This window comes from Sinohyriopsis cumingii, chromosome 1 (assembly GCF_028554795.1).
Source record: "Sinohyriopsis cumingii isolate HCF-2022 chromosome 1, ASM2855479v2, whole genome shotgun sequence".
NCBI classification, from domain to species: Eukaryota; Metazoa; Mollusca; class Bivalvia; order Unionida; family Unionidae; genus Sinohyriopsis; species Sinohyriopsis cumingii.
The window spans coordinates 86,967,335-86,983,370 of record NC_142961.1 but is presented as its reverse complement, the minus strand read 5'-3'; the positions used below and the strand labels follow the sequence as shown (position 1 = coordinate 86,983,370).

The following is a 16,036-nucleotide window of genomic DNA, read 5'->3' as shown; positions in this document are numbered from 1 at the left end:
TTTTTTTAAATCTTGATAAAAGTTGTTCCAGTTTAACTTATTTTATAACTGGTGTAATTAGGCTACACAATATACATGCTTAAAAGTCAGGTCCATCTGCAAATCATAGACCTAGATCTGCTGTTGCATAATGCACTGGCAGATGAGGTTTATGTTGTTTTTATAATGGATTAGTTCTAACAAATTGCATAGACTCAGGTCTGCTGGCGTATGTAACAGCATATCTTGGTCTATGCATTTTGGAGGTGGATCCAACTTGCAAGCAAGTCTATAAAGTAGCTATGACAGAAATGAGTTGCCTTCAGCAAGATTTAAAATCCAATGATTTCAGCTCTGGATTTACTAATGTAGTTTCCCAAAATACTATCAGTATCTTATTAATCAAAACTGATTAACATTTTCATTAGGTGACACTTATTAAAATTAAATTAATGGGAACATCATAGGATTCCCTTTAGACAAGAGAAATGGTTTGAATGGAGAACTTCTAAATAAAATTGTCACACAAATGAAGAATAAGAAATGGAAACACTAGGCTGAATTTCTGTAGACTTCTGCTTTTTAGGGAATATGATTTGATTATTAAATTTCAATGTACATTAGGCTGTCTTGTTTTTAAAAAAAATAGAATCCCTCAATTATTACCTCAGATTATTAGCAGCACCTGGCAATGGCTTTTCGTGTGGTCTTTTTATGAAATTATCTTCAGGAAGACATTCAAGTTAAATTGTAATTATTCAGTTCAATAATTTGTCTTTAGGGTCAATCTACCACATGACTTAAGTTGAGTCCAGTACGACTGCTTGGTTGTGTCATTTGTTCAACTGATCATTTAAATGTAATGTTTCCATAACTTGGTAATGCTGAAACATCAAGGATTTGGGGCACTAAATGTTGGCAGCAATCTATTCAGTACCTTTATTTGATGACAGTGGGTGAATCAGTGTCATCTATGGCTGAAAGTTTAATTTTCGGTTTGAATATGTAACATGCAAGAAAAGATATTTTAAGATTATTTTTTTGTAGTCAGGTGAACATATGCTGATTAAAAAAAAGATTTGCTACCTGTGGAGGTTGATTACCACAGCTGGCTTGTGCTTTTAGGTGATTGGTTTTATCCTAGAGTTTGTAAACTGATCAGTTGAGCTAGGAAGGTATGGTAGCTTATTGTTATATATGGGCTGTGATTGGTTAAGTGAATGGAATATAGATATCTGATATGTCTATCCATATCAAGCAAGATGCATAAATGTGATTCTCATGGTGGTAGGACAAAAATACCATTTTAAAGGGCATCTGCCACACATACTGTTCTTGTTGAAATCTCCTGCTTTTGAAAATAAAACATTTTGAAAGAATTCTTGACAAACAATGGAATTTTTACGTGTTCTATCCACACATTACAGAAAAGTCAGAACCAAACTACTGGAGACTGGAAATGTTATACCATTGCATTGCTAATTGGTTTAGAATGTTAACATGTACACAACTGGCTATTAATTGAGTACCTTATTGTTGCTATCTGCAAAGAGGAGAATGTAAGGCCAAATGCAGAATATTTTATGAGGTGTTATAAGTAAAATAGGGATCCAGGTTAGTTCATAATGGCTTTTGAGTCTTTGAATAAAAATCAGTTGACCTTTACCTTTGGCATAGGTGAGATAAAAAGGAGACTGACCAAAAAATGATTTTGTCAGAAACATTTGAGTTGATATCATGAGTTTTTCATTTGTTGAATTTTTATTGCATTGTTCAAGATTCTTTTAAAGGAATATTTAGAGGCAGCTCATATATTTTTTTCATATTAAAATGCCAAAAACATGCATTTTTTCCCAATGCTTAAAAAAACATAGGCTACAAAATATGAGTAATGGGAATACATCTAAAGTTTAGCTCAGGAATATCCTTCTTGGGGTGACTAGCTTTATAAGAAGTCATTGGCCTTAAAAATCCAGTCACAGGAAAAATTAAACTTCTTTACAGATTGAGTTTGGTTGTTTTGTCATTAATGCTTCTGATACTGATACAGAGATAGTACAATCACCATTCTTCACAATCACAAAGTTATTCTTGGGAATCACCATTCTTCACAATTACAAAGTTATTCAAGGGAATCACCATTCTTCACAATTACAAAGTTGTTCAAGGGAAATATGGACCAGAAAACTACTGAGAGCCTGCTAAGTGTGCAACTTAATAATTACAATGAATGTCATTAGTGGTCATCAGTCAGTATATTTTGAAGGAAACTAGATATGGCTGTGGATTTTTTTAAATTAAAGTCTTTGCAGTGAACAATGAGATACAACACCTTTTCAATTTCATTCAGTTGACAATGTGCTGACTGGTATTCATTCATTAGTACTGTAACATTTTCTCGTAGAATCCAAATCAGGTTTAGAAGTTGCTGTTTTAATATAGAATGAAGAGAATACATATTACATGCAAAATCACTTGTTTTCCTTTCAGTCCACTTTAAGCACACACAATTTATGTTGATAAAAAATCTCCAGGTTTAGAAGGCAATCTACTGGTCAGAATTTGTAAACCTACTTGTTTGATGTCCTGGTCCTGTCATATGTATGAAGATGTGAACAACTAATACCTGTTCGTTTCTTTCACAGTGAGTGTAGTGGACATTGATAGGTGATCACTATCATCCTTACTAGTCAATCAGATCCCAGTAAGGAGCTTCTGTCCTTTAATTGCAGCTAAGCTGAGATGGAGACTGAGTTAAAATCTGCTCCCATTTAATAGTACATTGTGGAATTACGGTTCATTCCAATGACATACAACACTTGCATAAATAAGATTCACTTTTGCCTACTTTTTAATAGAACATTAACATAATGATGGCACAACATATTAGCTTCTGTCATGAGTAAGTAATGTCATATGTGGTTTTTTTTTGTAGAATAATGTCTAAGAAATGCGTGTAATCTAATTCTTTTGTTTTCCTCTTGACATGTTGCAGGACATCTTAGTTGTATTATGACAATTCTGTTTATCTTGCAGGGCACCTGTAGCAGTTGGGAAGATGTTAATGTCAGGGAGCGATATATTTGACTCAGGAATGAAAGGAAAGGGTGTGGAATGTGTTCATATACTAGGGGATGAGCTATGGTGGGTATTTGGATTGTACACATTGCCTCAGCTTTTGTTTTAGCACTAGTGTCATTAAACATTATGATGAGTCATAAAAGTCCATTTAACAAGTTTGTCTTTTAATATTAAAAAAACGCTCACAAATTTTATAAACCTTTTGGGCAATAAATCATTATTTTGACCATTGTTATTTATTTCAACAAGTTCCTTGGGGAAATTTAAATTTTTGCAAGCAGTTCTTGATGGTTGATACACATATGGCCAATGTTACATGAATCTATCAAAGATTCCTTGAGTTACCAAGGCTGTTTTGTTGTAGATAGTATGAAATGTGCATAATATTAATTATGATTTATTGAAAAGCTTATAGCTGCAAAGTAAAAACATAAAATAAAGTGTCAGTTACTTAGGTCTGGTGCACATACTGAGATCCACCAGATCCTCTCTTTTTTTTATTGCCACATTTTGCCCAGGTCCAAGAAAAAACCCATACAAGTCGCAGATATGTAGATATTTCAGGAATCATTACTGTGACGAATGCACTTAAACTCTGGAAACATTATCCCACTTTGATAAAACAAATCTCTATTAAGAATGTGAATTACGCTACAATACCAGAATTAGGAGAATTATGCTTTCATTCCTCCTACAGATGATCATTGTATTAAATGTATGCATCAGAAAAGTTGAACAGGGAACTAAATTTACATGATATTTTGACCTGCCAGTATTCAGTAGTTTCTATCAGTGTATACTGCAAAACAATAGTTTTGGGATAAGGATCTTCCTTGCCTCATGAATTGTTTAGAATATGAAAAATCAAACTCAGCTTTCAAACACTACACATTCCTGTTGGGTAGATACACTAAAATAATTGCAAACCCACACTCCAAACATAATAATAGCATAGAAAAGTCTGCATGAATCTATATGCACAGATGCATTGTGGTCCAAGAAATATGAAGACATAGTCAACATGTACATACCAGATCTTCATTAAATATCAATCTGTGTTTGAGATGAAAATGTTAACAGCCATTTACTTCACTGTTTTGAATCCAAGAATCATGAACTAACACTACAGTTTTTGATAATGTTTATGTTTAATAATGTTTCTTTTTTTTGAGCTTTTGGTTTGGTTGTTACAGTATAGCTACTATAGTGCTTAGGTGCTGTTAAATGCTACTACATATTATCAATATGTACATTTCACATGGCAGTATCATCTACTGGCTCTCTTTTGACCTGTTGCTGGCAACATTGTGTTGCATTCATTAACTGCCTGCAGTTCTGTTCACAAAGACAGTTACTTCAGGTTGAACATACATTGCAAGTAATGGGTAATGTAATGTGTGACCTGCTGGCTTCATTCAAGGGATTTCCGTTTGAACCTAACAGTTCTCTGACAGTTATGCACATTCACCAGAATTGTCCATAAAGAGGAATATAACTTGGTGACTACCACACAGGCATAGTGATCAGTGCACTATGTGTACCATACATTAACCAATTTTATACTTTATATTTAGAAATATTTTTGAACATTTTTGTGTTTTTAAATCCATACCATTTAGAAATTGCTAGCTTGTTTTACAGAACTTTAATTATTTGGTTTTTTGGTAACTGGAAGTACGTATACATGTCCATCATTCTTTTTTAGGGCATTTGGAGACAACTCAAATCCACCGGATTTAGGTGATGATTTCATGCCAGATAAAACTGAAGGGACAGATTCGACAGGAAATGGAGAAAACAAAGTTTTAGGTGCTGATTTGGCTTTTGAAGGGCCCACGGAAACCTTAGATCAACCTGAGGATGCAAGTTTACCAAGTATTGGGGGTATGGATTTAGGAGAAAGTGGCAGGGCCACTGGGCAGGACCCAAACTCTTCACATGATAATAATGGCACCAGTTTAAATGAGAACCAGCCTACTGTGGAGAAAAATTCAGACATTGCAAACATTCAGTCAGAGCAGCAGTCTGGTATCATTGGGGATTCTGCCTCTGAAAAGGTGCAAGAGGAAGAAATGTCTCATGAGGAAAGTGGCATATCAACAATAGGTATTGATATTCATGTCAGTATTTTATCACACTCACAAAAGAAATACACACACACTCATGCATTCAAAGATCTTTGTTATGTTCTGCTGTGAGTATTCAGTTCATTTTTCTTTCCTCAGAACACAAAATTCTATGTCTGACTGATCAGGAGATGTGACATTTTCTGTAACTTGCCCAGAATATAACTTGAATTACGAAAGGAAACAGTAGTTTTTTTGTGCTGCAGTAAGATTGTCTCCAGGATGAATGACTGAGTGTATTCAAAGTTGGCAAGTGTGTGAAAATTACACATGAATTTGCCACAAGTCATTTGAAACATGGATCCCTCATTAATATTAATCAGATCATATTGATCATTATGTAAGCGCTCAACTGCTACATTAAACCTGCCAACCCTTACGATTTTGCCTTAAGTCTTATGAAAGTTACCCTTAAAATACAGACTTATGGCATGAAAGCAAAAACTATGAAAAATGATCATTGCTGAATAATCCAGAAAATTTGTTTATCCATGTTTGATTTGGATGTGGGTTTCATATTAGAATTGGTGAAATTAGTCCGGGAACCAGACTGACCTTACACAGCACCTTAGATGCTTTAAACTGCACCTATTTGTTCATGTGAAGCATCTGCATGATCAAATAGTTGATTATAGAATTTGTTAAAAATGGTGTCCAGCAAGAGAAGCATGTTAAAGACGAAATGAAAATAAGCCTCTTGAAAAGTATTAATAATCAACACTGAAAAAATATAAAGGAATATTCAGATTCTTGTGAATAAAAGCTGAAAGGGGCACAATTACATTTATTGGACATCACATGCCAATTTGAGTATGACTCGTAGCAGAAGATATGATTGCCATCATCATGTGAAATGGAAAAAGATAAGACAAGATATAGCAACAAGCCATTGAGCTGCATAGGGTTTGGAACTTGAGTTTGTACAACTGTACTAGTGGTAAATAAAGTCATATGCGTCCTTTGCAAACTTTTCAGTTGAAGGTAATGTTTATTTTCACTGCATGTTTCAAATACCGAACTTTTAATTATGTTTTCGAGCTTTACAATAGCAGTTTATGATATTTTTCTTATTACATCTTACTCTAAACTGGTCAAACTTACGGAAAAAAATCAACTGCCTTACTGAGATGGACTTGTCAGGGTTGGCAGTCTGCATTAATAGCACAAATCAAGTGTTTATTTAACTGACATTTTGCATCTGAACATTGAAATGCTTTGATTGATTACCAGATTTTTAAAAGCATTTTACCAACTCTGCATGGCAGGAATATAAGTGGTGGTATTCAGTGGTCGAGTCTGCTATTTCATGCAGTTCTGTTTTGTGTGATGTAATATTCAATTACAGCTGTTGTGCCAGTAACTGGGATAAAAAGAGCTTGTAAGTTTCATTTTCAGTAATTTTCAGGTTTTTTTTCACACAATTTTATTGAAAGATAAAGGGTCTATTCGTACTGTTCTGTAGTTTCAGACTGCTTGTAAGCTGTGAGGTATAGGAATTATTAATATTTGGTTTTACTGTCATAGACCAGAAGAGCTGATGGGACGAGGACTGTTGTCTCATGTCAGACATCCTTCTGTCCATTAGCAGAAGTTGCTATTGCTACTTCTCCTTAACTAGTTTGAGGATGGTAATGAAATTTTACACACATATTCATTCAAATGTCCAGTTAACCTTATTATGAAAATCATGCTGATCGAACATCCAGTTACTCTTCCTGACTTGCAAAGTAGTTCTGGTAGCTTCTGTCAGATGAGACAAGTCATAGGCAAAGTAGTTCTGGTAGCTTCTGTCAGATAAGACCTGTCATAGGCAAAGTAGTTCTGGTAGCTTCTGTCAGATGAGACAAGTCATAGGTTAATGATAGACATGACTTAAATAGAATTACCCAGAAAATTCCATCAAAATTCAGTCTGCTCAAACAACTCTATTTGCAGATGCTTCATTCCTGCCCAATGAGACTATTTCATTTTTCTTTTCTTGCCTTCATTCATGGAGGGAATTTCACAAGCAAAACAACCCTCAATGTTGAATGTATATGGTTGGAAGTGGCAGGTTTTTAGTGACTGATGTAGAGGCAACAACATCATCCCTTTGAATGCTTCATTCTCTTAGCTGGCTAACATCTCTTTAGCTCTTCACTGAGAAACAGTTAGCTCCAGTTGCTGTCAGGGTGTATCACTATGATTTTCAAGGCATTGAGGTAACAAGGACTTGTCAGACCCCACCCCCATGTTTGACCTTAATAGATCAAAATAACTCATGTTGATTCCTGAGTGAACTCTTTCATGGGTTCTCACTTGGCTGAGCTCAGATAAGTTCAAGCCCTTAGGCAGAACCTGACTGAAACTTGTATCTTGTAAGACATGTCTTCTGATAGCTATAGCCTTGGCATTCAGGTCTAGCGAGCTGTATGCCCTTTGAGTGGATCTGTGTCTTATAAGACATGTCTTCTGATAGCTATAGCCTTGGCATTCGGGTCTAGTGAGCTGTATGCCCTTTGAGTGGATTTGTTTCTTATAAGACATGTCTTCTGATAGCTATAGCCTTGGCATTCGGGTCTAGTGAGCTGTATGCCCTTTGAGTGGATGTGTTTCTTATAAGACATGTCTTCTGATAGCAATAGCCTTGACATTCAGGTCTAGTGAGCTGTATGCCTATTGAATGGATCTGTATCTTATAAGACGTGTTATCTGATAGCTATAGCTTTGGCATTCAGGTCTAGTGAGCTGTATGCCCTTTGAGTGGATCTGTATCTTATAAGACATGTCTTCTGATAGCTATAGCCTTGGCATTCAGGTCTAGTGAGCTGTATGTCCTTTGGATCTGTATCTTATAAGACATGTCTTCTGATAGCTATAGCCTTGGCATTCATGTCTAGTGAGCTGTATGCCCTTTGAGTGGATCTGAATTATCTTAGTTCAGATTGGATTATTCAGGTGGTCCTAATGACACAACCAGGTTTCGTAGCTATAAGAACTAGCTGCATTCAGTGTACAAGAAGTTGGCATCTTTTACTGAAATGTTGTTGTCTTACCTATTATCTTAATAAGATTGTTGTATGCATTCAGAGGAGAAAGTATAATTTTTAGCATATTGCATTTGTCAGAGAATGCTAACCAGACAAATTACTGTTAAACCCTCCCAAACCTCCCCACAAGTGTGAGCATCATCAGTGATGTATTGACCAGTTAAAATTGGTTAGCAATCAGTGGCCACCTAGCTGAGGTAAGGGATGGAAATGGGTTAAAGTTTTTTCCTGCTTGTTTATACACTATTTACATAAAAAGATGAAATTTGCTTCTTCTGGGATTGCAGGATTCAAGAGATAGTTCAACTTATTTACTTGTGATCAGGTATATATTCTCAAAGAAACATAATTGACAAAAAAATTTATTTTCTCCAAAAATTGTCATATTTTTGTTTTACCCCACCTACAACCTATCTAAAGGCAAATAAATGCAAATTAAAGCATTTTTTCCCACTCTGGCTATCTAATCCCCTGCAGATGTCTGAATTTAGCTAATTTCAATGATAAAAACTTTATCAAAGAAATAATACCTTGTTTTGATAATAATATTGTGTTCCAATTATCTGCCATTGCACCCATGTTGTTGTTCTGCATGTATGTGACATTTTCATGCAATGCACTCATTCATTCATGAAGTAATTTCCCCATTTTAGGTAAAAGGGTCAAAAGTATGCAGCTGCAATAATGCAAAAAAATATAACTGTATACATGATCTTTTCTGAAATATCCAAAGCTATCACCAGCTGTCAAGCAGCAGGGGGGGGCAAATCGGACATTTTGTCCAAACGTCATTTGGCTTAATTAGTACTTTCTGCACTCAGCGGATCCGGTGTCGTCAGCGCCTGGTAAAAAAAAAAACGACGTCGTCGTCGTTGTCATCGTCGAGGGGCCAAATCGACAATTGTCCAATCGTCATTTAGTTTAATTGATACCTTCTGCGCGCCGATCCCCAGCGTCGTCAGCGTCCGGTAAACGCAGCGACGACTGCGTCGATGTCATCGCCCCCCTGCTGCTATGATCTTACAAACAGAGTGATCACTAACTCCTCCTCTTGCAGATCAATTAGGTTATTTGACTGATCGGTAAGTCTGAAATTAATTCTCGTTAAAAACCGATTATGGCATCGCATATAGACCGGATTAATCGGACTCTCAACGATTAAAAATCCCGGAGGGGCTGTTGGTGAAAATGAATAAAGGATATACCCCTGTTGGGCCTGATTTGATTGCTTGGTATCCACCTGGTAACTTCCTTCGATAGCATCACACACTAGATTAATCGCTATCACCGATGCAATATTTACGTTGTATGGAGCAATATGCCTACCATCATCTCCGTTATCGTGTCTGAGGATAGTTGATGGATCCAGAAAATCATTAAGAGATTTTCTTAGTTCTGGCGCATTGTATCCTGGAACCTTTAAATCGGGTAAATCGGCTTCTGTGATATTAAACTCGGTTAGGAATTTTTGTTTATCATTAGTTCTGCTATCGGATATTACTTTAACGATTCGTTCATTGATATATTCCATGTCTGATATAAGTTGATTTAACACCTCAACGTGTTTTTGTGCTTTTGTCTCCCGTAGCTGTTCTAGTTGCAATCGGTAATTACGATTAATCTCGGCAAACGCATCAGTGATATCATTTAAACTAATTGCGATCTCGACGTCTGTTTCAGGAGTTATACGTAAAATACCATTTAATGGTATTCCTGTTTTGAAATATAAACCTGGGGGGTAAGAACGCGTTTTTCATAACAGATAATTTATCTCGATACCGGGGGGTAATCTCATGATACGATTGCGTGTCCGCGGCGATTCCATGAGGTGGATTCTTAGGCCATCCTAGTATGGTTCTTATTGAACTGTTATAGATATCAACCATATACCCCGGTGTGCTTATTTCAATCGTCGACGATAACGTCGGTTCATGAACCGTAATAGCGATTTTTGATTCTTTTCCTGTGATCGATTTTATCCTGCGTTGAAATTCTTTATTGATTTGTTCTATTTGGTATGACCCAGTTGGTATTGTAACCTCCTCCCAGTCTGGGGTCCCATCGGGTTTATTTGTCCGTGCAAAAACCAGCGAGTTATTAGGTTGTTGTCCGTTAAATGCGTCCGCTCGAATATTAGGCCAACTGTGATATATTCGCAATTTTGCCAGCGCTATTTCCTTCACTGGAACCGGTGATGGAAAGTTCACACTGAATTCGGGTTTTGTTGAACTGAAACCCTTCGGGGTTCAGCGACATTATTATTATTCGTTGTTTTTAGTGTCTAATTTCAACAACCAGGTGGTTCCGGCTTCCAGTTGAAAATCCTCGATTTTTGACATCGCGGAGCTATACAACTGGACCATCGTGGAGAATTCAACATCGGATACGAACAAATTATCAATTGACAACGAGATCAACCCGGATAATTTCGAGTACGCGTCGGATACTATTTGATGTTTTACTGTATACTCGTTGAGTTTTTTCTGAAAACACGATGATATCTTCCTAGTGATTGCGTTGGCGACTCCAGCAACTGTTGTCATTGCGGAGATAGCGATTGGAACAGCGATCGGGGCTATCGTGGTTACCGTGGATAAAATAACACCGGTACCGGCTACTATACCCGACACCGAGTACACGACCGCGTCGATGGCGGTTATTTTTCGGCGGTATTTTTTTATTTTTACACAGTATTGTTCGGAAAGCGTTTTCAAGTTCGCGGAGAATTCTTTTGCGGTATCGAATCGATATTGATGTGACGTCGGTGATACCTCTGATTCAATTTCCTTGGTGGTCATTTTTATTTTAAAAGAGCTAGTGTTTTTAATTAATTAGATTCGCTACAAATTCCACATACCATGTGATGTTTGCCCCGGCTAGATTTCCATCAACGGCATAAATTGTAAACTGTTCAGTTGCGTTCCTGTCTATAATTGTTGATATTGTATTGTTAAACCCGGATGAACTCGACGATAATATATTAAACTGCATCATTGAAACCAGTGTCAATCGATAAATGCCCTTAACAGTTGCGGTGATATTTACTGTATTCTGTGTAGGAGTCCAATCGAATGATCCATGCCGAATTGTGTATACTGTGTTGATGGTGTTCTCATGAGGGATTTTTATTTTTATCATTTCCGGTATTCTGTCTTTGATATTTGCAACATCAACTATGATTGTTTCTATTTCCTGTGTATGCACGTATAAACCCCTTTTGATCGAGCTTTCAATATCAGTTTTGATTGTTTCTATTTCCCGTGTATTCTCGGTCATACTTTTTTTGTTCGCTGCAACATCAAGTTTGATTGTTCCTATTTCATATGTATGCACGTCTATACCTTTTTTGTTCGCTGCAACATCAGTTTTGATTATTCCTATTCCCCGCCAATACGCGTCTACATTTTTTTTGTTCGCTTCAACATCAGTTTTGATTGTTCCTATTTCCTGTGTATGCGCGTCCACACCTTTTTTGTTCGCTTCAATATCAGTTTTGATTGTTCCTATTTCCTGTGTATGCGCGTCCATATTATTTATGATCGTTGTAACATCAGTTTTGATTGTTTCTATTTTCCGTCCATGCGAGTCTACATTATTTATGATCGTTGCAACATTAGCGCCGATTATTTCTATTTCCCGCTCATGCGCGTCTACATTATTTCTGTTCGTTGCAACATCAGCTTTGATTATTTTTATTTCCTGTCCATACGCAGTGATATCATTTATAGTTATTGTAATCTCATCCAGCTTGGTATTTTTTTTACCAAAAAATTTATCAAAGTTGTCATCGATCCTGTTAACATTTTTTCGTAACGTGTAAAATTGGCCTGACAGCGTCGTAAACTCCAAAATAGTATTTTTTATTGTTGCAAGATTTGGTTCGGTCACCGTCGGGGTCCCAAAAAAACTAGCGGTAGTGAGTTGTATATCGGTGATAGATTTTTTCACCTCGGCGACAGATTTTTTCACCTGCGCGTCAAGTTCGGTCACCGATCTATCTAACCTTGTAAAACCGTCCTGGACTAATGTTACCGTCGATATATGTTCACCCGGCTTGAGTCGTCCGTCGCCGGTATACAGCGCGATAGTGTCCTCGGCGGCATCACGCCGTCGTATTAAAACGTCATTCAGCGACACATTACCGGATTTCAATTTACCCTGGCGGTCTTGAAATACAACTATTTCACCCTGGTCAACACTGGTTAAATTCAACGTATCAGCGATTTCATCCTCGATTAGTTTTTTTATGTCGGCGGCGGCCGTTTCCGTGGATTCTTTCAGCGCCGAAACCGGTCGTCCCCAAATATCAATCATCGTTATTGTAAAAAAAACGGCGTTTCTAATTAACCCGCCGGGCCTCTACGACCCCACTAGTGTATTCGTTTACAATCACATGAGGTGGTTTTCGCGATGATGAAATCGCCGCGAGTACGTTCAATACCTCACGGCCACATATCGGTGGGTCGCTTAATCGCTGTGTTGGCAGCGTGGAATAAAAAGCCCGGGCTGAACACGCCCGGATATACCGCATGAACTCGTTTGGCGGGGCTAACCCGTATGAATCAAAATAGATGATCGCACGCAGATCAATCGCGTACGCAACCCAATGAGTCCCCGCTCCGGAGGACCCATCGAGGTTAATTATACCGGTTTCAATATTCCTTGGTGCCGCCGGTAATTGATCCCTCATAAAAACACCTCTGAAGTTTTTTATCGCTAGCGCGTTTGCGGCGTCTATTAAATCAAAATTAGACATGGGAGTCATTAAACGGTCCCCGGTAGTCTTAGACCCTTTCCCGAGTACCATGAATACGGGGTTCCCGGTAGTCTTAGACCCTTTCCGGCTACGGGTCGTTTTTTTTTATAGCCTTTCCCGGTTGCCTTTTTCAGTGCCATTCCCGCCGCGGTACCAACGGCCCCCAACGCAGCCGCCTTAGCCACTGCTGGGGCCGCCGCGGCAATCAACGCTGGAATTGCGGCTAACAGCGGAAATATCCCACCGGTCTTTTCCATGTTTTTAATCGCTGCGGCCGAGAAATCTATTTGAACACCCTTTCTATTCTTCATCGCATTATTGAAATGTTTTATTTGACGCGCCGTCAACGATATCTTATGATTACCACCTGCCATCTGTGACGGCTTCAGCGTTATTGTGGTCCCGCATTGCTTAGCCGACTTTGATCGTAATTTCTTGACTTGACCATCAGTCAACTCTACACTGACGACACTATACGACATTTTATTGTAAACGCGTTTTGTGCTTTCAATTACATGTTTTCCACTGGCGCATCAACGATTCTCATTCGTCCACCAACACCTTCCAACAGCATTGATTTATCGCTGAGGATGACAGCAATAGCTCTATAATCAGCAATAGCGTCGCGAGTTACATTAGCTCGGAAGTGTATATCAACGACGGATTGTCTTGTTAAATCAAGATGTTCCAGCGAAAAGTAATAGATCGGATATAGTTCTTTGAAATCATGTTGTGATATTTGCAAACCAGTGTCGACGTTTTGATCACGACTCATATACGACAGCAACCGATGGTACACGCGTGCAATATGGTTTTGACCGTAATTAAGTTGTATATCCTCAGATGGTTCCTGCTGGCCGTTTATTCTCAGCGAGACGTCAGTAACGCCTAATCGATCAAATATCATATGGCTGAATAACTGATTATCAACTCTCGTAATATCCTGCAACGCAACAAATATATGACGCGGAGCCGAAATGCCTTGTTGTGATGCCAGGTTCCATGTGAATATACCATTGATATTTGATTGCTTAGTATCTGTTGTTGTTGTTAACCAACTTAGTAATGATTTTCCTCCCTGCTCCATAAATGATAGCAATCGTGCCTCTGTGGTAATGGATGGAGTCATTACTGGCATCCACAATAATATTTTAGTTAAAACGACTTTACCAGGGTCATTATTTGGATTTGCAGGATCCGCTGGAATTCTCCAAATTGCATTTCTATCATCACCTTTTCGCACAAGCACCACAGTATGCTTTGCTCCGTAGATAACTTTTCGCACGTTCCTACAAAATCCAAATATATGATGCAGTGGAATCGCGCATGAGAAAGATCTACGCGCCCCTGTTAACATTGATATGCGTGTTGCAGCTCCGATGTTAAAATTAGGATCGCTGTTTATAATCATATTCTCAACATCAGCATCAGCGTTATTAGCATTATTTCTTGGTCGTCTTACCACAAATTGCGAGTTTCCAGCAGTGTTTTTAGTATCCTTTGCAAACATCATAGATGGACCCGCTGATCTTGTATAATCGTCGGAATATCTTGCTAGCCCGATTATTGTTGTAGCAACATCAACATCGCGTTCTATAGACTCGATCTCTCGCCCGTCAATGAGATATTTTGCGCTCTCAAATAGCGCCATTACGCCGTTATTGACTAAGCCAACTTTGGTACCATCTGGATACGGTGCTGGTACAGCAGGAGTATCGGCCTCTGTTACAAGTTCTCCTTCGATTTCAATAAACGCTTCACACGGTAAAAAATATTTACTGGTATCATGGACTTGAAGTTCAATTCGCGATCGTATGTCGGGTTGTACTGCATGATAGGAATAAAATTGATAATTACGGACAGAATCATCCTTGTGCACTGGTGCGTCCATATCAAACGCCGGGTCAGCTGTTCGTTTAAACATTTTATTTAATAATACGCTGATGCATCTAAATCATCGTCGTGGTTTTAAACCACTTCCCGCTATTATGTTTGCGATGTCATCTTGATTATTGTTTACCAACGACGCTAGTTTTTCTTCCACGGCGTTATTTATTACTTTACTGACATTCGCAGGCATCACTGTCGTTGATGGCATCACTGGTGGTTTCTGTTTTTTTCTCCTCACCAACGACATTAGTTTGTCCTTTGCTGCAGAAAGCGCCTTTCCGGCAACGTCTCCAATAGCACTAATACCCTTATCACGAATAACATCAATAGCCTTCATTCCTAATTGTTTGGCTAACGGCGCTACTTTTGGAGCCATTCTTGTAAATAACCCCGCAATGGTGCTACCGAGACCATCTCCATAGTACGCGCGGTAAACAGGCAATCGCGAGTTTACCACGTAGACGAGTACTGGTTTATCGTGGTTGTAGTGTATGATCATCTTTATTTTAAAAACACCGGTTTTTCAATTAGTGATTGTGATCACCAGTGATTGATCACCCCCCCCCCACCGCCGTGTGGAAAACCGGAATAAATTTTATCAAAATTTCCTGGGGTTTTTGCCCTCGATAAAAATCCGTTTTTTTTCCGGTTTTTTCTTGATTTCTAGTCATTTTTGGTCATTTTTTGTTGCCTATAGTCGTTTTTTTTCGATTTTTCAGCAAAAACATCGATTTTCTCTAAATGATTTCCTGGGGTTTTTGCCCTCAAAAAATTGCCAAAAACGGTCAAAATATGGCCAAAAATCGACCAAAAAACTGACAATTTTATAATTTTATAATTTTATAATTTTTTTAATCATCCACGAGTTCGTCTATGAGCGTTCGATATGCATTAATGTCCATGATACCGCCTGCAAATAACCGCTTGCAAATATCAGCGGCCTCATTGATTATTTCCGGAGAGTTATTTCCGGCTCGTTTTCCTCCGATTAGTACCTCTAGCCGTGATATATCACTGAGAACACTGTTAGGACAAGCGTTTTCAACTAGACCACTACCACTTGGATACCCCTCTCCGCTTGTTTTTTTAGAACCAGCTTTTTTTTGACGTTTTTCTTTTCGCTGTTCTTGTTGTTGTTGTATATCATAATCATCAATTCCTTTTTTAAATTCTTT

The 16,036-nt window shown here is 38.0% G+C and overlaps 1 protein-coding gene across 2 annotated transcripts in view; it reads left to right on the top strand.

The window, feature by feature from the left end:
* LOC149807290 (eukaryotic translation initiation factor 2D-like) overlaps positions 1-16,036 on the top strand; it is a 67,706-nt gene that overhangs the window by 11,427 nt on the left and 40,243 nt on the right. For both annotated transcript variants that reach the window (XR_016422274.1, XM_089964888.1), the window contains exons 5-6: positions 3,016-3,123; positions 4,766-5,166. Coding sequence is in view for 1 of the 2 variants with exons in the window: in XM_089964888.1 (XP_089821014.1) it covers positions 3,016-3,123; positions 4,766-5,166 (509 nt within the window). In the remaining variant the exon portion in view is untranslated. The remainder of the gene's footprint in view (positions 1-3,015; positions 3,124-4,765; positions 5,167-16,036) is intronic.